The sequence below is a fragment of the Misgurnus anguillicaudatus genome, chromosome 24 (assembly GCF_027580225.2).
Source record: "Misgurnus anguillicaudatus chromosome 24, ASM2758022v2, whole genome shotgun sequence".
In the NCBI taxonomy this organism is placed as follows: Eukaryota; Metazoa; Chordata; class Actinopteri; order Cypriniformes; family Cobitidae; genus Misgurnus; species Misgurnus anguillicaudatus.
The window spans coordinates 38376800-38395331 of NC_073360.2; the positions used below are offsets into that span (position 1 = coordinate 38376800).

The following is an 18532-nucleotide window of genomic DNA, read 5'->3' on the forward strand; positions in this document are numbered from 1 at the left end:
GCTATTATTTGCAAGCATGTGGAAAAAATGAGGTTTTTCAGATTTCGCCTGTTTTGTGACGTAGGTAGCAAGGCCATTTGCAATAATACCGCCCCTTAATCTCTACTATCCAAACACGTCACTGTCATTTACAGGCTGTTTACACTTGGCATTAACATGTGTTTTCGTCGATCGAATCACAAGTGGACGACGTTAATGCCAGGTGTAAACGGTGTTCAAAACGTTTTGAGCTCATCCACTTTCGAACACTTTCAACCACATCTAGAGGTAGTCGAAACCACTTTCGATTGGATCGCTTTGGAGTTGCGGAACGCACATGTGGTTGAATGTGTTCATACAGCCACAAGCGACCGCCTTCTCTCCGCCCATTTATCTAATCTGAGGTATTAAACACAAGTTTTACGTCCTTTTTTGACTTCTGGCGTGAACGTTCGGTGAACAGCGCTATTTTTAGCCTTTCATTGATCAAACTAAGCGGCTGATCTCCGTAGTTTCGTTTTGAAAGCGTGTGAAAGTTGCGCGATCCTATTTCATCAATTGCGCTAAAAATTCAGAGAAAGCTCTTACATACTCATGTACAAAACACTGTGCAGCATGTTTACTTGCTAAACAAGCAGTGCACTCCGACATAATATTAGTTTGCGTCCATATAAACTCATAATTACTCCCGCTCGCGTTTGAATGACAGCAGAGAGACTCGCCCACCGTCTCGACAGACCACCCCCTCATAGTATTCAGCACAGAAGCGGTCGAAAGTGGAGAAAAGAGACGGATTTAAATACCAGGTGTAAACGTAATGTGTCTCTCTCGTCCACTTGTGATCCGATCGATGAAAACACATCTTAATACCAAGTGTAAACAGCCCCTTAGTGCAGAAAGAAAAAAGAGATAGAGAGAAAAAAATTGACAATTGAGCTTCAGTTTCAACAAACCACCATTATGGTGATCAATGTTTGCATTTTTCCCGCTCATTTGCATTTTAAAGGACACACCCAAAGACGACACATTTTTGCTCAGGCCTACAAAGTGGCAATTTTAACATGCTATAATTAATTATCTGTGGAGTATTTTGAGCTTAAATTTCACATATGCAGTCTGGGGTCACCAAATACTTATTTTCAAAAATCTCATAATATGACCCCTTTAACAAATCTTTTGCTGCAAAATTTAAAAAAAAAATATGAACTGCTATAAAAGACTCCAGTCACTCTTCGCTGTCCTTTCTAAATAAAGATAAAAGACTCAAAAATTCAGTCAATATCTTAATATATTCGGTAAACCTCTTTTAACCGGGTAACAGCAACTCTGCCGTTCATTTCATTCATCTTCTGAAAAATTTAGAGGATATGGCTGAAAAAATCTTCATGGCTTTTAACAGATTTCTACCAACAAATCTGTATTTCTGAAAACTGGTATTTCAAGGATTTAGCCAATTTCATACGTTTTTAATTAAAATATAATATGTGCCGAGAGCATTCATTTAGGACTGGGCGGTACTGACCAAAATTCATATGTCAGTAATTTTGGCGGTATATTATAAATTATCTTGGTATTTTGTAAGTGGTATAAATGTTTACATGCAAATCAAAGCTTCATGTGAGATGTCTGCAGTCAACTTTATTAAAAGAGTGTATGATGAAAATAAAACTCAAAGGCAGTGTTTTCCTCCCTGTTTAAAACACAGCTGCACATCATGTGAGCCGTTTGACCTCGGTGTACATTTCTGGCAGAGCTTCTGTTGGGAGGGTCATATCAGACTATACCTACCTATATGGACCATCTCTTATGCAAAAAATGCAGAGATATCGGCAAAACTCAATACCACCCAGTCATAGTTAATATCATTATTTAATTTTTGACGGAGGTGGCGTTTAGCAGCTTTTGCATCGGAGCTCTTAATGTGCCATACCACTATATATATTGCACATAATTTTATTGTGTAGCCCTAATCCACTGTACATCTCTTACTAGAATTGACTGTGACCTCACCTCAGTCCTTTTTCACAATACAGGTTGTGAGAAAGTGAAAAGTTAAATGGTGAAAATTAGAGGATTTATCATGATAGTGCTGCCCTGTTTGTATTGCACCACCTCAGTTATCACCATCAGTAAGGTGCTTGTGTGTGTTTAACAGGTTATTGTGTGTTTGTTTTCCCAACATATCAATTGAAACAAACCCAATTCCCTGCTGTTCCCCACAGTTCCCATAAAGACACACACGCGCACACACACACAATGGTAGGTGTTGGAGCACCAGACAGTCTGACGTCCAAGCATTTCCAGCAGTTTAGATAAACAAACTAAAAATACTCGCATACAGGTGCGTTTCTTATAGTCAGAACATCTCGCAGTAATCCATTGTTTTTCATACAAAGCTAATGATATTTTGTGTGTGTGTAGTGTGGCGGGTTGTAGTGTACTGTACAGCATGTGTGTGTAAAGCGGTTTCATACAAGAGTTGTGTTACTTTGAGTATTAATAGATGTACCCTTCTTTACCAGAACCCGTTCACACTGCTACAAATTTCACTAATCTGTGTGGATCTTATTTGAATATCCTCCTGTGCCAAAACTTCCTGTATTAGAAAACAGGGCCTTAACGCTTAACATTTAACAATACCTGTAGACCCTGCCAAATATACACTTGTTCCTTTTTCTCTCTCTCCCTCTCTCTCTCTCTCTTTTATTTTCAAAGGTAGTTTCTATCAAAATCCGGTGGGTTTATTAATTGCTTATGGATTTAAAGTCCCCTGAAGCCCTACAGGGTGTAAGAGATTTTATTACAGATAAGCACACGGTAAATTTTCCGAAGTTCCTCTCTTTGAATGGAGGATGTTGGTGTACGTGTTCAGGGGGCATGAAGTTTAATTCATTTCAGGAAGTCTTACATCAACACTCACAAAAACCTGCCAAAATGTGCTATAATAAAATATGGTGCTTTGACACAATGATATCAACAACAACAACAAATGTGCTTCATAACACGTTTATAAATAATTCAATGTTTTTGCAAAGGTCAAGAATGGGTTAAATTTGGAAAACCTTTGCTCATCTTAATGTATGTGTGACTTTCTTTCGATGCTATAGGAGATTATAAACATTCATAAATGAAACATGTTGATCTTAAACCTGAGCTACAGATGAAACATTTCTTAAAAAGTTGGCTTTTAGAAATAAAAATAGATGTTGGCTTTAAATTGAGAGGTATGCATTTCCATGTCTGTCCAAGTTGCTGGTTAGGGCTCGTCTGGTTGCTGGTTAGGGCTCAAGTTACTGGTTAGGGCTTGTGTAAACCACCAACACTTTGTCTCAAATTTTTCTTCTAAAAATTGAAGTAGACAAATAGTTTAAATGCTACTGAGCCCCTAAAGTGACATTGGAGTAAAAAAAATCTAAAGTTTAGTTTTATGTGCTCACGTGAAACTTTCATGTGCTCACGCGAAACCTTTATGTGCAGAATGTTTTTTTAAGTCTAGTTTTGCGTGCGATAGTTCAAGTACGCACTCGAAAGTTTCACGTGCGCACTCGAAAGTTTCACGTGCGCACTCGAAAGTTTCACGTGCGCACTCGAAACTAAACATGGTAGTTTCATGTGCGCACTCGAAAGTTTCACGTGCGCACTCGAAACTATTTGAGTTATGTTGAGATCTTGATATATTGTTTGCAGGCATATCTGAGCACATCTGAGATATATGGGATATGGTCTTCCTACATCAAAACATGAGCCAAAAAAAGTTGCATCCCAGAAGAAACACATGTGAAGCAGAAGACCTAGGCTGGAGTCTTAATTTGAATTCAGTTTGTTCTTATTGGTGCCTGAGAAATAATTTCAGTATCAACCTGGTAGCACACCACCATCGCATGGTGGACAACCAAACTAACCCATGATACGCTGGAATATCCTGCAGGGATGCCTACTCCAGCTCATTGAGGTGGCTTTTGTAGGTTTTGTTAGAGTAATATTATTACTAGTGCTTGCGAGAGCTGCTTAGACATTTGGAGATGGACAACTTCCTCTATAGTCACAATAGAGTTTGTTAAGGTGAAGCCGAATCTCTGTGAATCAGTCAGTGTTGTGGCCCTTAGGGTGGGGTCAAGGTCAACATGTGGGGTGAGTGAGTCATCAATCAATATGATCTGCCCGTCCTCCACATGTTTGCCATTAATCACAGTGATAGACCCGCTGTCCGTGTGTGTATACTTGTGCGTGTATGTGTGTGTGTGAGGGGTCAGAGGTAATTGTTCATTAGTGACTAAACCATGTAAAACAACAGACGCCAGACCATGAGACACAAAGTCAATTGATGTTACTTTTAAGTGTGTGTGTATTAAGAGGTTTTTCCTTAGCCCTAGAAGAAGAAACTGAGCTCAACATTTTTGGATTGCAAAAGCAGAGTTGTTTTAACCCATTGTTGGCTTGAATATAAACATTTTCTGGATTAATTTAACCCGTCGATTGTGTTTGTGCCTTTTTGTACCCAACACAGCATTTTTTGTGTGTTTTCTGGTTTGACCTATGTTATGTGGACAAACATCGGGTTTATTGTAAGGACACCCCATTTGTCCCTGTAATAGTTAGATAAGCATAATAATGTCATGTAAGTGTAAAAATGAGGGTTTAGCTTGAGGGAAAATATCATTAACCTTGTATTAAAAACAAAAGTCAGTGGGAAGATTGTCGTAATGATATGAGTATTACCATTTGGTGTGTGTGTGTGTGTGTGCGTGTTTGAGGATTTCCAAGAGTGACCAGTCGTCCGGCCACCCACTGATGTAGTTCATCTCTCATCATGTCTGGTTTTCTTTCATCGTCTCACTAATGGAAAGACGTTACATTGAAGTCTCTCTCTCAGGGGTCAGAAATGTGATGGATATATCCAGCTCTCCAACCTTCAGCCATTATAAAATGTTGGAATGTGGGTTGGAAACCAGTGGAGACTTTTTTTGTCTCCTTATCTCAGACGACCATGTCATATTGTGTGTGTCTGGATGTCTGTGCTGGCATTTTCTTTTCAACAAAGGGATCTTTCTTTTTTAGAAGAGATTAAGTCTGGTAGGACGAGAGAGAAGGAGGATTTACTCTTCTTCTGCGCTGTCTCTCGCTCTCTTTTGATTTTTCACTTCTGGATCGATTCTAAATGCAGAGATTAAGTTTGGGGATGGTCTGTAATCTGTCGGGAGGTCTATGGTCCCTTCTGATTTAGGACGCATTTAAGACTTATCTGTGTGTTTAGAAAATCTTTCCTTCAAGTTCCTTCTGGTGTTTATTTAAAAAATCATATAAACCTTTGGACCTCCAAAACTTTGCCCGCTCAATTTAATGATTATATAAGTCTATTGTACATTTACATAAAAAATCCAGCTATGTGGCACATGCCAGTGTCGGTGGGCAACATAGACTGTAAAAGCGCCTGTTTGCTCTCTTCCATTGGTGAAAGTGAAGCAGCCAGTGTCCCAATACGGCGCTGACATCTTGGGTCTTGAGTCTGCACAGTAGCGATTTTGGCACCAGTCCTGCACAGGAAGTAGAGCCTCGAAATCAAGGTCTCGCTCTCGCAGAATGCGCATATCACAGCTGTCAGTCATGACGTTACACCACCATTTTTATAGCATTAAATAACTAACTAAAAACAAACTTATTTTAAAAACAAACACTTGAATTAACATCAGCATGATAAAAACTACAGTAATTGACAGAAACCTGCGCCGGAAAAAAAGATTATTGAAGTGTAATTAAATTGTTTAGTTGGTCTCAAGTCCCATTGAATAGCATGGGGGAGGCGGGGTTTATGACCTATACTAGGACCAGTCACGGCTTGTGAGGCACGCTTGGTGGGCAAAAACCAGTACATATGATAAACCGATAGAAATTTGTCAACCAGTAGAGATTTTGGACTATCGTCTCCATCGAGGTTCTGCGTTTACGCCACATCAATGTGCGCGTGGTCACAAAAACGTAACGTTGCACACATATTTAAGCACAGCAGTTTTCAAACAAGTGATTTTAGGCCATTGAAACACAAACAACAGTGCTAAATGCGCGCACTGTTTTTATGTGAGAGGACCGCGCAAGTTACGCGTCCGCTGCTCATAAGCTCCTGAACATTTTTGCCGCTTTATTTGCGTATAATACATTTACGCGTCAAAATTCCCATCTTTGCAAGTATCCTCATAAACACAACCATTTAGGGCTTAAGAGAAAGTTAACAGCTGAAAAAGAAAACGCATGTGTAACCGTGGGTTCACACCAGACGCGTTTGAGGCGTCAAATTCGCGTCTACCGCGTCTAGTTTGCTGCTTGAACATTGTGAGTTTACTCGCTTCATTCGCACATGAAAGTCGCGCATGAAATTCTAGTCATCGAGACATTCACATGGAAATTTGCATCATTGGAGGGGCTTCTGCGACTCCGCTCGCTTCCTGTAATCACGTCACTACTAGAGCAAGCTACTTATTGGTTAACGCAGTACGTTTTTCTGCCAAAGTTCACATTTTTCAACTCGCGCGTTTCCCGCGGCAATGCTCAATTCGCGGCATTCGCACGAACTAGACGGAATCACATCTACCGTGCCGCGCTAAACACCTCATTCGCGCCGTGAGACCTCCAGACGCACGTTAACGCGTCTTCCCATTGACTTAACATTGAAATCACTTGTACTTGACGCCTTTACCGCGGCTGGTCTGAACGCAGCATCATAGTATATTAGATCCAGACTTTGGTCTTAAAGGGGAAGTTACCTAATTTTGCTTCTGTCTGTGATTGTTTTTTTTCTCACTGCTTTTGACTAAATCACTTCTCTATATATACATTATTATTTATTTATTATTTATAAGATAAAAACTAGTGATGCACCGATGTATCGGCCACCGATATTTATCGGCCGATTTTTGATGAATTTGAAACCATCGACATATCGGCAATAGCACGAGAAAGGCCGATACCGATTGTTTATTAATTAACTGCATAAAGAAATCCATTATATGTAAAAAAAAAAATGGGTTAATGATGTTTATAAAATAAATGCTGAATAGCAAAAACCACCTTTGAAGGTTGTCATGCTGTCTTATTATATTTGTTTTAGCTTAATTTGTGCCTCTCTTATTATGTTGGTCAGTTGAATGTTAACTAGATCCAATGCATGTTCAGTAAAAATAATTTGATGCAGAAATAAACTAGCAAATAGACCAACTGTATAGTATTGTATAAAAGTGTTTAATATCGGTATCGGCATCGGTATCGGCCAGAAGTTGTCTGTTTAAATCGGAATCGGTATCGGCCCAAAAAAATCCTATCGGTGCATCCCTAATAAAAACCTCTACCGTGATTATATATATCGTTATCATGATATAAAATTAATCATACCGTGGAATAAAATTTTGGTCATATCGTCCACCCCTATGCCAGTGTTTGATTTTATCATCACTGTAATTGCATATTATTTATGTTCAATATGCATATTCATTTTAATAAAAATAATTTTAGAAGCTATGTTCTTTCTCTGTCAGGACTTAATATGTTGCTGTTTTTGATGTGTTTTTTTTTACAATTTTGCCCAATAAATCTATCGGCAGCCCTGCTGGAGGGTTTTGTAAGGTGATATGCTTCAGAGGTTTTGTGCATGCCATATGTCTGAACTTAAAGGGGATGAGGACGATGAGGGAAAGTATCATATTTTCAGATAGTAGGTGGACACAATATGCCATCAAGTATACTTTTAGTTGTGATGTCAAAATGAATTTTACTCGAATGTGTGAGACTGATTTTTAAGACATGATAACATGCCGCTAAAATACCCAAATTTCCTCATTCATCATTATCTGTGTTTTTTTTCTCTATAACTCTCTTGACTTTACCCTCCCCACATTTCTCCTTTCTTCATCATAATTTTAAGTCATTTTTATATTGGAACTTGTAGACTGTATTTTTAATTGTTATAATTGTTTTGTATTATGTGATGCAGCAGTTTGATTCAAACACCTGTAGTTATCGACGTAACACATTCAGTGTATCACAAAATAAACATCCTTTTAATCTCTACTTTCTTCTAGTGTGTAAGGTGGGATACTACAGATCTCTGTTGTCAGACGACGGCTGTCATAGATGTCCACTGAACAGTTACTCCATGAAGGAAGGCGCCACGTCCTGTGATTGCGACAAAGGATATTACAGATCAGAAACGGACCCAGCGTCCATGCCTTGCACACGTAAGGAAAATATACACGCACACGTTCTGTAGTATGAATCAGATTGTGATTTTGTTGAATAAACCTAGTTGGTTCGATGAAGGTCCTCTTCTATTGTGTGAGCTGGTTTTAAAACCATACAGTTTAATAGAATTAGTGTGACAGATCTCAGATCAGCCCCTTGTGTCTGATGATAAATGGAAGCATTGGGCAGGTCTGATTATTAATGATTTGTGATAAATGATGCTCATTAGAAATTCATCCCAGTGGGCATTTCTTGAAATGTACTAAGTTAAACTGGAATACATTTTTTATGAAGTAACAGCATCTATATTAAACACTAATATGTGTAGACTGATCAGTCTTGATTATATTATAACTAGGGCGTAATGTGCAGAAGGAGACTAGTGTGCGTACTGTATACTTTTAAAAAAAAATAAGGTGCATTTTTGTTTTACAAAAGGTTCTGGTGAAAAAGTTTTTTTTTTTAAGATTATAAAAATGAAGAAAAAATGTTTTTCCTAAGAACCAAAATGTTTTTTGTGGCATCGCTGTAAGGAACCTTTTAAGCACCTTTATTTTTAAGAGTCTATAGGTGGGGTGGTATTAAAATCTTTTAAATCTTTTCTTAATAAAATCTTTTTGCACAGTGTCAACTAGGGATGCCCCGATATGATTTTTTTTGGGGGGGGGGGGCGATGCCGATTCAAACAGACAACTATTGGCCGATGCCGATATTAAACACTTGTATACAATACAATACTATACTGTACAGTTGCCCTGGCTAGTTTATTTCTGCATCAATTATTATTCTTATTTATACTGAACATGGATTGGATCTATTTAACAATCAACTGGCCAACATAATAAGAGAGGCACAAAGTAAGATAACATTTTGACGAGTTTTTCCACAATTTTTGAAAAAATCCCACACCGCAGACATTTTCTGAAATACTCTTACTCTGAACGCATGGCTCACATAAATGAGTAATCTTAACTATGATTAACTACGTGATTTACTTTTTTCTTATTGCACATCTAACAAACTATAATTTGTACAGATTTTATTTTGTTTTGGAAAGTATATAATTTTTTGATAATTATTTCATAAGTGCTGGGTTATGCAACAGACATGCAACTTATTGCCTTCACACAGTTAATTAATACACAATCGGTATTGGCCTTTCTCGTGCTATTGCTGAAATGCCGATGGTATAAAATTCATCCAAAAATTCTCCGGTACATATCGCCGGCCGATACAGTGCATCACTCCTGACAACAGATGCAACACAGCATGCAAACATTTTACATTATAAAAGATTACAAGATACATAACATTTTTATTTTAATAAAGTCATTGCACAAAAATATTGGATGCATGTTACAACTACAGATTTTCCCTTTTGTTTTTATTTTATAATTTACTTTTTTGTTGCTGAGAAATATATATTTTTTAAAAACTGCATCAGGTTTATTTCAATGCACAGTGAATTTATGTTAATTTTATGTAATAAAAAAATTACATTTGCACTATTTTTATGAAAATGTAAAATTGTGTAACTGCCAATTGTGCCAAACAATTATTAAATATAAATAAATATTTTTCCACCTTGATAGCATGTAAGCCTTGTAATATTTGTCCTTACACAGCTCTGCTTTCTAAATAATATTTAACATGATGTAAAAATGTACCCTGAAAAAAATGATTCATTGAATTTAATCAATTTCAAGACGCTGTTTATCTTTCTGTCCCTTTTATCTGTCTTTCTCTAACAATCGTTGTTGTAGGGTTAAAGTTAACAAAACGGTTGCATAAATACCCAAACAAAAAATGTGAATTATTTTGTGTCCACATGGATAAATTAAATGTAAAAGGGTTAACATTTCAAAATAAATTTGCAGATTACTTGCATATATTCTCTTTTTTTTGTGAGGACCAAATCTAAAATTTCTGGTTTTATTTCATTTTGAAAGAACATTTGGGGGATAATTGCAAAAATGTCAATGTGGTGTAACTAGAATTGTTTTATTAAAATATAAATATATTCATGACGAATAAAAATGTACACTGAAAAAAATGATTCATTGAATATAATAATTTTTTTTTAAGGTAAGTGGTTGCAATCAATTTATTTAAGCTACATTTAAACAAAAGTTTTATATTTTATTTTACGTTACTAATCTTTTTTGTTTAAATGTAGCTTAAATAAATTGATTGCAACCACTTACCTTAAAAAATTGATTAAATTCAATTAATCATTTTTTTCAGTGTACATTTTTATTCTACATTTTTTATGAATATATTTATATTTTAATTAAAAAAAATACTAGTTACACCAATTGACACAGACGGGTTACACCACATTGACATTTTTGCAATTATCCCCCAAATGTTCTTTCAAAATAAAATAAAACCAGAAATTTTAGATTTGGTCCTCAAAAAAAGGAGAATATATGCAAGCAATCTGCAATTTTATTTTGAAACGTTAACCCTTTTACATTTAATTTATCCATGTGGACACAAAATAATTAACGTCACGTTATTGACCCACATAACAGAAATATTTTCTAGAGATGCACCGATTGGCAGAAACCGGAATTGGCTGATTTTACGCATGACCGTTCCTTATTGGTACCGGCCAGTCAGCGTCACGACAGTCCGATTCCAAGCCGGTCTTTTTGTTGCCAGTGGCGCAAGCAATAACGTCACAGCCACATGCACATTCGCAATGGAAGCAGCACGAGACCGTTATCCAACAGCAGCATTAATTCAATTCTGGACACGTGATCCAAGTCACATACAGAACCTCACAAAACCCTTTAGACTAAGAACATAAATAAGACTTTAAAAAACACTTGCTTTTCAGCATGTACAGAAACGAGTCAAAATGGTCTTGGGTTTTAGACCGCAGTCCGCCCGTGCCTATATTGATTCCTGCACCGCAAATGACACGTTAATATGCAGGACTCATATTCAATATGGTTGAAATGTTTAATCATTTATTTTATTGAAGAGAAGTGGATTTTTGTTTGTAGTCTATATGCTGTCAATTATATTTCCTATGTTACGTACACACCAAACGCAGGGCATCGCGTTACTCGCTCTAGATTACTCGCAACATTAAACTTCGTGTCATGCAAATTTTTCACTCGAGTTGAATATTTTCAACTTGGGCGAAGACAAGTTTGAGTCGAATAGCGCGTTTTTTCACGTCAAACGCGACACCCATATAGCGTCATTCGCATCGCCCCATGCGAGGACGCGTCTGATTGCATCTGATTGCGTCTTTGCATTGACTTTGTATGTAATCTACACACCCAAATTGTTGAATTCGCGTCTGGTGTGAACCCACAGTTAGAAAGATCGGAAATCAGAATCAGCCAAGACAATTGCAATCAGTGCATCTCTAATATTTTCCTATTATGTTTTATGTGGACTGTTGTGTTGTCCTCTTTAGATTGGGCACAGTGAGAGAACTTTCACAGAAACTAAAAATCATTTGAATAAAAATGAAAAACTAAACTTCAGCACTGCTCAGTTTGTCAAGCATGTGCATGTTATTATTTCTGTTTACATCTGTTTATACAGCAGATGTTCCTCACATCAAATAAATGAATTTAAATGAGACAGTATCAGTCTCACTATACCAGCTGTCTGTATGTCTCACTGTGCCTGCTGTCTGTCTGTCTTTCTGTCTGCCTCTCTCTCTCTCTTTCATACTAATGAGCTTCTCTATCTGTCCGTGGAACAGACGCTGTTTATCTTTCTGTCCCTTTTATCTGTCTTTCTCTAACAATCGTTGTTGTAGGGTTAAAGTTAACAAAACGGTTGCATAAATACACAAACAAATAAAGTTATGTCTAATAAAAAGTGCCAACACTGTGTGTGTGTGCGTTTCAGGTCCTCCATCTGCTCCACGCAATCTCATATCTAATGTCAACGAGACGTCAGTGCTGTTGGAATGGAGCCCTCCTCTCTCCTCCGGAGGCCGTCAGGATCTCACTTACAACGTGGTGTGTAAGCGATGCGCTCGAGACATGCAGAGATGCGTGCCGTGCGGAGACGACGTGCGCTATTCTCCGCAGCGGCTGAGTCTGCGCTCCACGCGCGTGTCTGTTCACCAGCTGCAGGCGCACACCAACTACACCTTTCAGATCTGGGCCGTCAACGGGGTGTCCAAACACAACCCCAGCCCGGAGCAGGCCGTGTTGGTCACGCTCACCACCAATCAAGCCGGTGAGTTTCTGTGTGTGTGCCTGATTTGTGTAGATGACCTAGATCCATATCGGTTCATTACGATGTGTGCAGAGAGTCACCAAACACAGAGATACATTTGATCAATAACTAGTGTCGCATGCTAAAACAAGCATCAGGATAACTTTCATCATACTCATTTTTTTTTAAATACCTACTGTAATCTTAGTGTTTAACTTTGATGGGTAAATGTTTGGGTACAGTCATGAGACTTTTAATTGTCGGTGTCATTTTTACTTTATAAGCAAACTGATATTTTAGCCTCAAAGCAAAGAAATGCAAAAAAAGTGCTGCATGGGGTGTAAAATGCTCTTCTCGGTGCTCTTTGGATGCAAGGGATAATTCTAATCAATTTATAAGAAAAATCCAAGGCACTCGAATGTTGTAGAAATAGTTAAAAAGCCTTTATTTCACATGGCTTTATGTTTAAAAACAGGTGACAAATACACCTACGCGTTGCGGCTAACAAGCCTTCGTCAGGGTGTAACAAACACACGCAAACACAAGTTCATTTGAACGGCAGTCAATTAGTCCAATAGCGATCACCTGGTCGCGATATGTAAGGGAGCCTAAAGAGAGAAAGCTCAATGTAACCCACACACCAAAGACACATACAATACTCATCAAAACACCATACAGAGAGAGAAAAAAAAATCAAAACTATATAAATTCCACAGTTCAGTAATGTCCAACTCAAAATACAAAGTATTATAATTCCACACATATATCACAAAAAGGGTACAAAGTCCAATTCTCCATTTAAACCTGGAAATGTTGTTGCTTTCAACGTATATATCCAAAAGGACTCTCTTTGTAAAAGCCTTTTAACCCTATCTCCTCCTCTTGTCATTCTAGGAACATGTTCTATGCCGATAATCTTTAATGTGCTCGGACTACCATGATTTGCATTTTTATAATGTTGAGCCATTGGGTAAAGCGGATTACAAACTCTAATTGCATTTTTATGTTCCGATAATCTGATCTTTAATTTCCTCGTAGTCATCCCTATGTAGAAGCAACCACACGGGCATTCCAACCTATACACCACAAACGAGGTATTGCAATTAATAAATGATCTTATTTTAAATTCAACTCCTAAGGTTACATCTTTAAACATATTCGTCTTCAACATATTATCACAATGATTGCAGTTGCCACATTTGTAATTTCCTGCACTTTGACGTAACCAGGTGTATGGTCTCTTAGATGGAAGGTGACTTCTCACTAATTTGTCCTTTATTGTAGGTGCCCTTCGGAACACAACGGAAGGAGACTCAGGCATAACTTCCCGAAGATAAGGATCACTCAGCACAATTTCCCAATTACGTTTTATAATGTTCTTAATTCTGTTCGCCTCTGTGCTATATTGTGTCACGAAATAAACAGAATTATCTGAATCATTTAATTTGTGCTTTTTTACTAACAACTCATCTCTACTGATATTACTTGCTCTATTATATGCTTTGTTGATCACACTATTTTTGTACCCTCGTTCCTGAAATCTTTGAGTCATCTCTTGAGCTTTGATGTTAAAATCCACTTCTTTATCACATATTCTTCTCAACCTTTGAAATTGTCCGAAGGTAATGTTATCAGTTATCCATGGCAGATGCAAACTATCTGATCTTAATATAGTATTTCTATCCATTTCTTTTCTAAAAATAGTGGTATGCAACACTCCATTAAGATCTTTAGAGATTTTTAAATCCAAGAAGTTAATCTCGGTACGTGAAAAGTCAAGACTCAACTTCAAATTTATATTGATGTTATTTAAGTATGAATGGAATGCTAACAGCTCTGTCTCCGAACCAGTCCATATCATGATAATGTCATCTATATATCTTCCCCACCACCTCACATACTTTAAATAAGGATTTGAATCTGAAAAAACTAATTTCTTTTCCCATAGTCCCAAATACAAATTAGCATAGTTTGGTGCGAAACATGCACCCATAGCTGTACCTTTAATTTGTTTATAGAAATTCTCTTGGAAAAGAAAAAGTTGTTATTTAATGTCCATTCTGCTAGTTGTACAATAAAACATGCAGGTTGCATTTCGGTAGGTAATCTCATATTCAAGTAGTAAGCTATTGCTTCCAGCCCATCTTAATGATCTATATTTGTATATAGCGATTCCACATCCATAGTCACCAATAACGATGTTTCATTAGTTTTCATTTCCTTAATAATATTCAATACATGGGTTGTATCTTGAATAAATGAAGGTAGTTCACTAACCAATGGTTTAATAAAAAAATCAACATATTTTAAAGCCGGCTCTGTAATAGACTCATTACCACTAATTATAGGTCTTCCTGGTGGGTTTTTTAGATTCTTGTGTATTTTAGGGAGCATATAAAAAGTAGGGATTCTAGGATCTTTACAAAACAGAAAATCATATTCATTATTTGAAATCCATCCCTCATCTTTAGCATGTGATAAAATATCTTTCAATTCATTTTTAATACTTTCTATTGGATTCAATTTCAGGCGTTGGTAGTACTCACAATTCTGTAATTGTCGCAAAGCTTCTTCTACGTACTGATCTCTGCCCCATACCACCACTGCACCTCCCTTGTCCGCTCTTTTTATTACAAGATCATCGTTTTTAGAAATCCAGTCCAAAGCTTCTACTTCATCTTTAGGAAGATTGTATTGTTTTCTTCTTTTTGAAACGAAGATCTTATCAATGTCATACGTTACTTTTTTGTAGAATGAATTCAACGTTGGATTAGATACACTTGGCATAAATGTTGACTTAGGTTTAAAAGTTGACATCTTCTTATCGTAGGTGCGGGAAGCTGTTTCAGATGTATAGTACCAAGCTTTTAATTGAAGACTTCGATGAAACTTGAATAAGTCCACTTTAGTCTGGAATTCTTTAGGTGTATTTATAGGGGCATAGGTCAGGCCTTTTGATAAAACTGAAATGCAACTTGTCGGTAGAGTGACGTCTTTGGTGTGTGGGTTACATTGAGCTTTCTCTCTTTAGGCTCCCTTACATATCGCGACCAGGTGATCGCTATTGGACTAATTGACTGCCGCTCAAATGAACTTGTGTTTGCGTGTGTTTGTTACACCCTGACGAAGGCTTGTTAGCCGCAACGCGTAGGTGTATTTGTCACCTGTTTTTAAACATAAAGCCATGTGAAATAAAGGCTTTTTAACTATTTCTACAACATTCGAGTGCCTTGGATTTTTCTTATAAATTGATATTTTAGCCTGGTGGGCAAAGAGATTTGGTTACCACCCAGACCAATCTAGTAACCCCATACAGTATTATGTTTAACAATGCTACGACACTTTGGCAACCACATAGCAACACCTTGCAAGCATCCATAACACCCCAGTATCATAGCAGTAAGTTTTGCACAGTGAGTGTCTTTCGCATGTGAAAATCTAGTGCTCACAAAATCATGAGATGAGTGTGTGTTTCTCACCTAATTCTCAGGAAAAGTTTTCATAGGGATCGGTTTCACTCGTCCAATCACCTGCGGAGAACTTTTGCACGTTCTTTCCGCTCTATTAAAACAAATACACACCGAACGCACGCAGTTTTGGATTTATGTCGGCGTGGATGTGTGATTTGCAGACTGTGCTCTTGATGGTGTGTTGGGTTTCATTCGGAATGGGACTCCAAGCGTTTTGCTGGAAATCCGGAACTTTCTGTGACAACCCAAGCTTGTAAATCACCCGAAGGGATTATGTTTGGGTGGAGGTCCCGTCATGCGTTGACATGCCTTTGGCTATAGAGCAGAGGTCCGGCTTACATCTGTGCTATTTAGATATGTGCTGGGTACTTTTTGTGTGTACGTGCAATTAACATATATTCCTTTAACTCTTTCCACGCCAGCATTTTAAAAAAATAGTTGTCAGCCACCGCCAGCATTTTTCATGATTTTCACAAAAGTTTAATACCTTCCAGAAAATGTTCTTCTTAAAATATATAAACATACAATATATCATCCTACCTATATTAGTTCCTTTAGTTTAGTTCTTTTACTAGTTCTTTTATCACCTCTCAAATATGGGTAGGTTTCTTCAAAAACACTACATTTTGAGCAAAAAGCTGAGATAATTCCATTTTTGTAAAGGACTTTTGATAGAGATCAGATGCAGAGCAATCCTCAAAACTTACACAGACATACAGCTGTTTGCCCTAGCGTGATGCTTACGGGTTTTATAAGTAGCCACCTGCTGGATAATAGCGGTATTGCAGAAAGACGGAAATACTCGTCATTGGCAGGAAAGCGTTTTCTCTTAATTTACGAGTTAACTCGTCATTGGCGGAGAAAAAGGTTAAGGGGTAGATGAAAAGTACCATGAAAGTAACCAATGCAACTTGCTTTGAACACGCAAAGTTATACAATAGTTTATTCCCCACACAGATGTAAAGATCATTTAAAAAATTAGGGAAACGTCTTGCTGTGTGAAACTGTATCGAAAATTAGCTTTGTATCTGCAAACATCTTGCAATACGATATGCATCGCAGTACGAGGGTTGCGGTGAAATATGTCGCAATACATTGCGATACTGTAAAATGGGCCGCTATGTTGATGATATATTTCCTATTTTAGGAAAATAATATAATTTTATGAAAGCTGTCATTGAGAAGACACAACCATATGCAAACCTTAGCAAAAAATTGTGGAACCCCTACGCAAGTACTTCCTGTCACTGTTTAAGTTTAGTGATAAGAGGAATGCTATCTAGTGGTCGGGATGTAAACGAAACATCTGTCATGTATCTTGTGTGTTTTTTATTTATTTTTTATTATTATTGTTCAGGGTTTCCCGCAGAAAATTTGTTAGTCAAGGTGGTAGGGTTGGTTGGGTGGGCTGGGGGGCGTGTAAATCAAAGGGGTGGGGCGTATGATGAAAAATAAAATATTTTTATTTAAAACACTCAAATAAAAGTTAATTTTGAATAAACTATGACATAAAATAAACACATACTAGATTAATAATGAATTAAATGTTTTTACCTCTAACAGGAATAGCTGCGTGATGAAGTGAAACTAAAGGGTTAATAAACACTATTCTCCGAGATGCACTTGATGGCCATTTTTTTTTGCGACCTTGTTAAGGCGGTAGGGTTTCCCAGCTTAGGCGGGCCACCCAAACTGCAAAGTGCTGCAGGAAACCCTGTTGTTTTTTTATTGATACAGTATTGCCAAATTGTATCTGTATTTTCTTACACCCCTAATTTATCTACAGTATATCTTTTGAGAGACTCGAAGGTGAATAGATGATAGCAAGTTTTTTTTTTTTGAAATTCTTTTTTGCTTCATTGTTTTAGGAGTTTCAGTGTTTAAAAAAGTATCAGAACAGGCTGATTTTACTTTTTTTTTGTCTTTACTTGAGTTTAAAGTCAGAGAGGGATACGCAAACAGACACATCACAGTGTTTATGTATGTTTTCAGAATATACAGCTGTATAAGCATTGATTTTGGAAAAAAATTGGCCATACTGCATGTCTGGCACAAATGCACTCAAACAAACACTCGCGCGCAAAACCACAAAGTGCAGATATCCCAGCATGCACTATTGGCTTTGATAAATGATCCCAGCGGAGCGGTCCGTTCAGAACGGTTTTACTCCGAATCCTCGTGTTTACGATAAACGAGCGAAGATTCTCATCTTTCCTTTTTGCGTTATCTCATCCAGACACACACACCCGCAACTCCATTACAGCCCCATATCTGTCAGGGCAGACCGCATGATGGATGTGCGTTAGAGACGAGTGCCTTCAGTTAGCGAAGGGGGGCGCTGACCCCTGTGTTTTTGGCTGGAGGGGGTCGTCTCAGAAGCCCCCCGTGGGACACCCCTAAATCACGTTTAGTCTGTCGGGTCGGGCAGAGGAAGATGGATCTGCGGGGAGATGATCGTGTCGGGCTGCTGCTGCTACAGCTGGCGGGGGTTTGAATTGTTTAACAGTGGCATAACACTCAAACATGCATGCAACTTCTAGATAAGACGACGTGGAGTCTGTCACTCTGTTTTTTGCACTGATTTTGGAGGGAAATTTGCAGACAGGAGATTTCATTTACAATTAGCTGACATAAGTGTTGCATGCTCGTGCAAAACTTTCTGC

At 37.7% G+C, this 18532-nt stretch overlaps 1 protein-coding gene across 4 annotated transcripts in view; it reads left to right on the plus strand.

Moving 5' to 3' along the window:
• Window positions 1–18532, plus strand: part of epha4l (eph receptor A4, like) — a 49271-nt gene that overhangs the window by 16925 nt on the left and 13814 nt on the right. For 2 of the 4 annotated variants that reach the window (XM_073862955.1, XM_073862954.1), the window contains exons 4-5: window positions 8049–8204; window positions 12085–12420. In XM_073862955.1, coding sequence (XP_073719056.1) covers window positions 8049–8204; window positions 12085–12420 — 492 coding nt within the window. Of the gene's footprint in view, window positions 1–8048; window positions 8205–12084; window positions 12421–13437; window positions 13494–13683; window positions 13839–18532 lie in introns of those variants that run through there. The other 2 variants (XM_073862956.1, XM_055197437.2) reach the window with 2 other exon arrangements.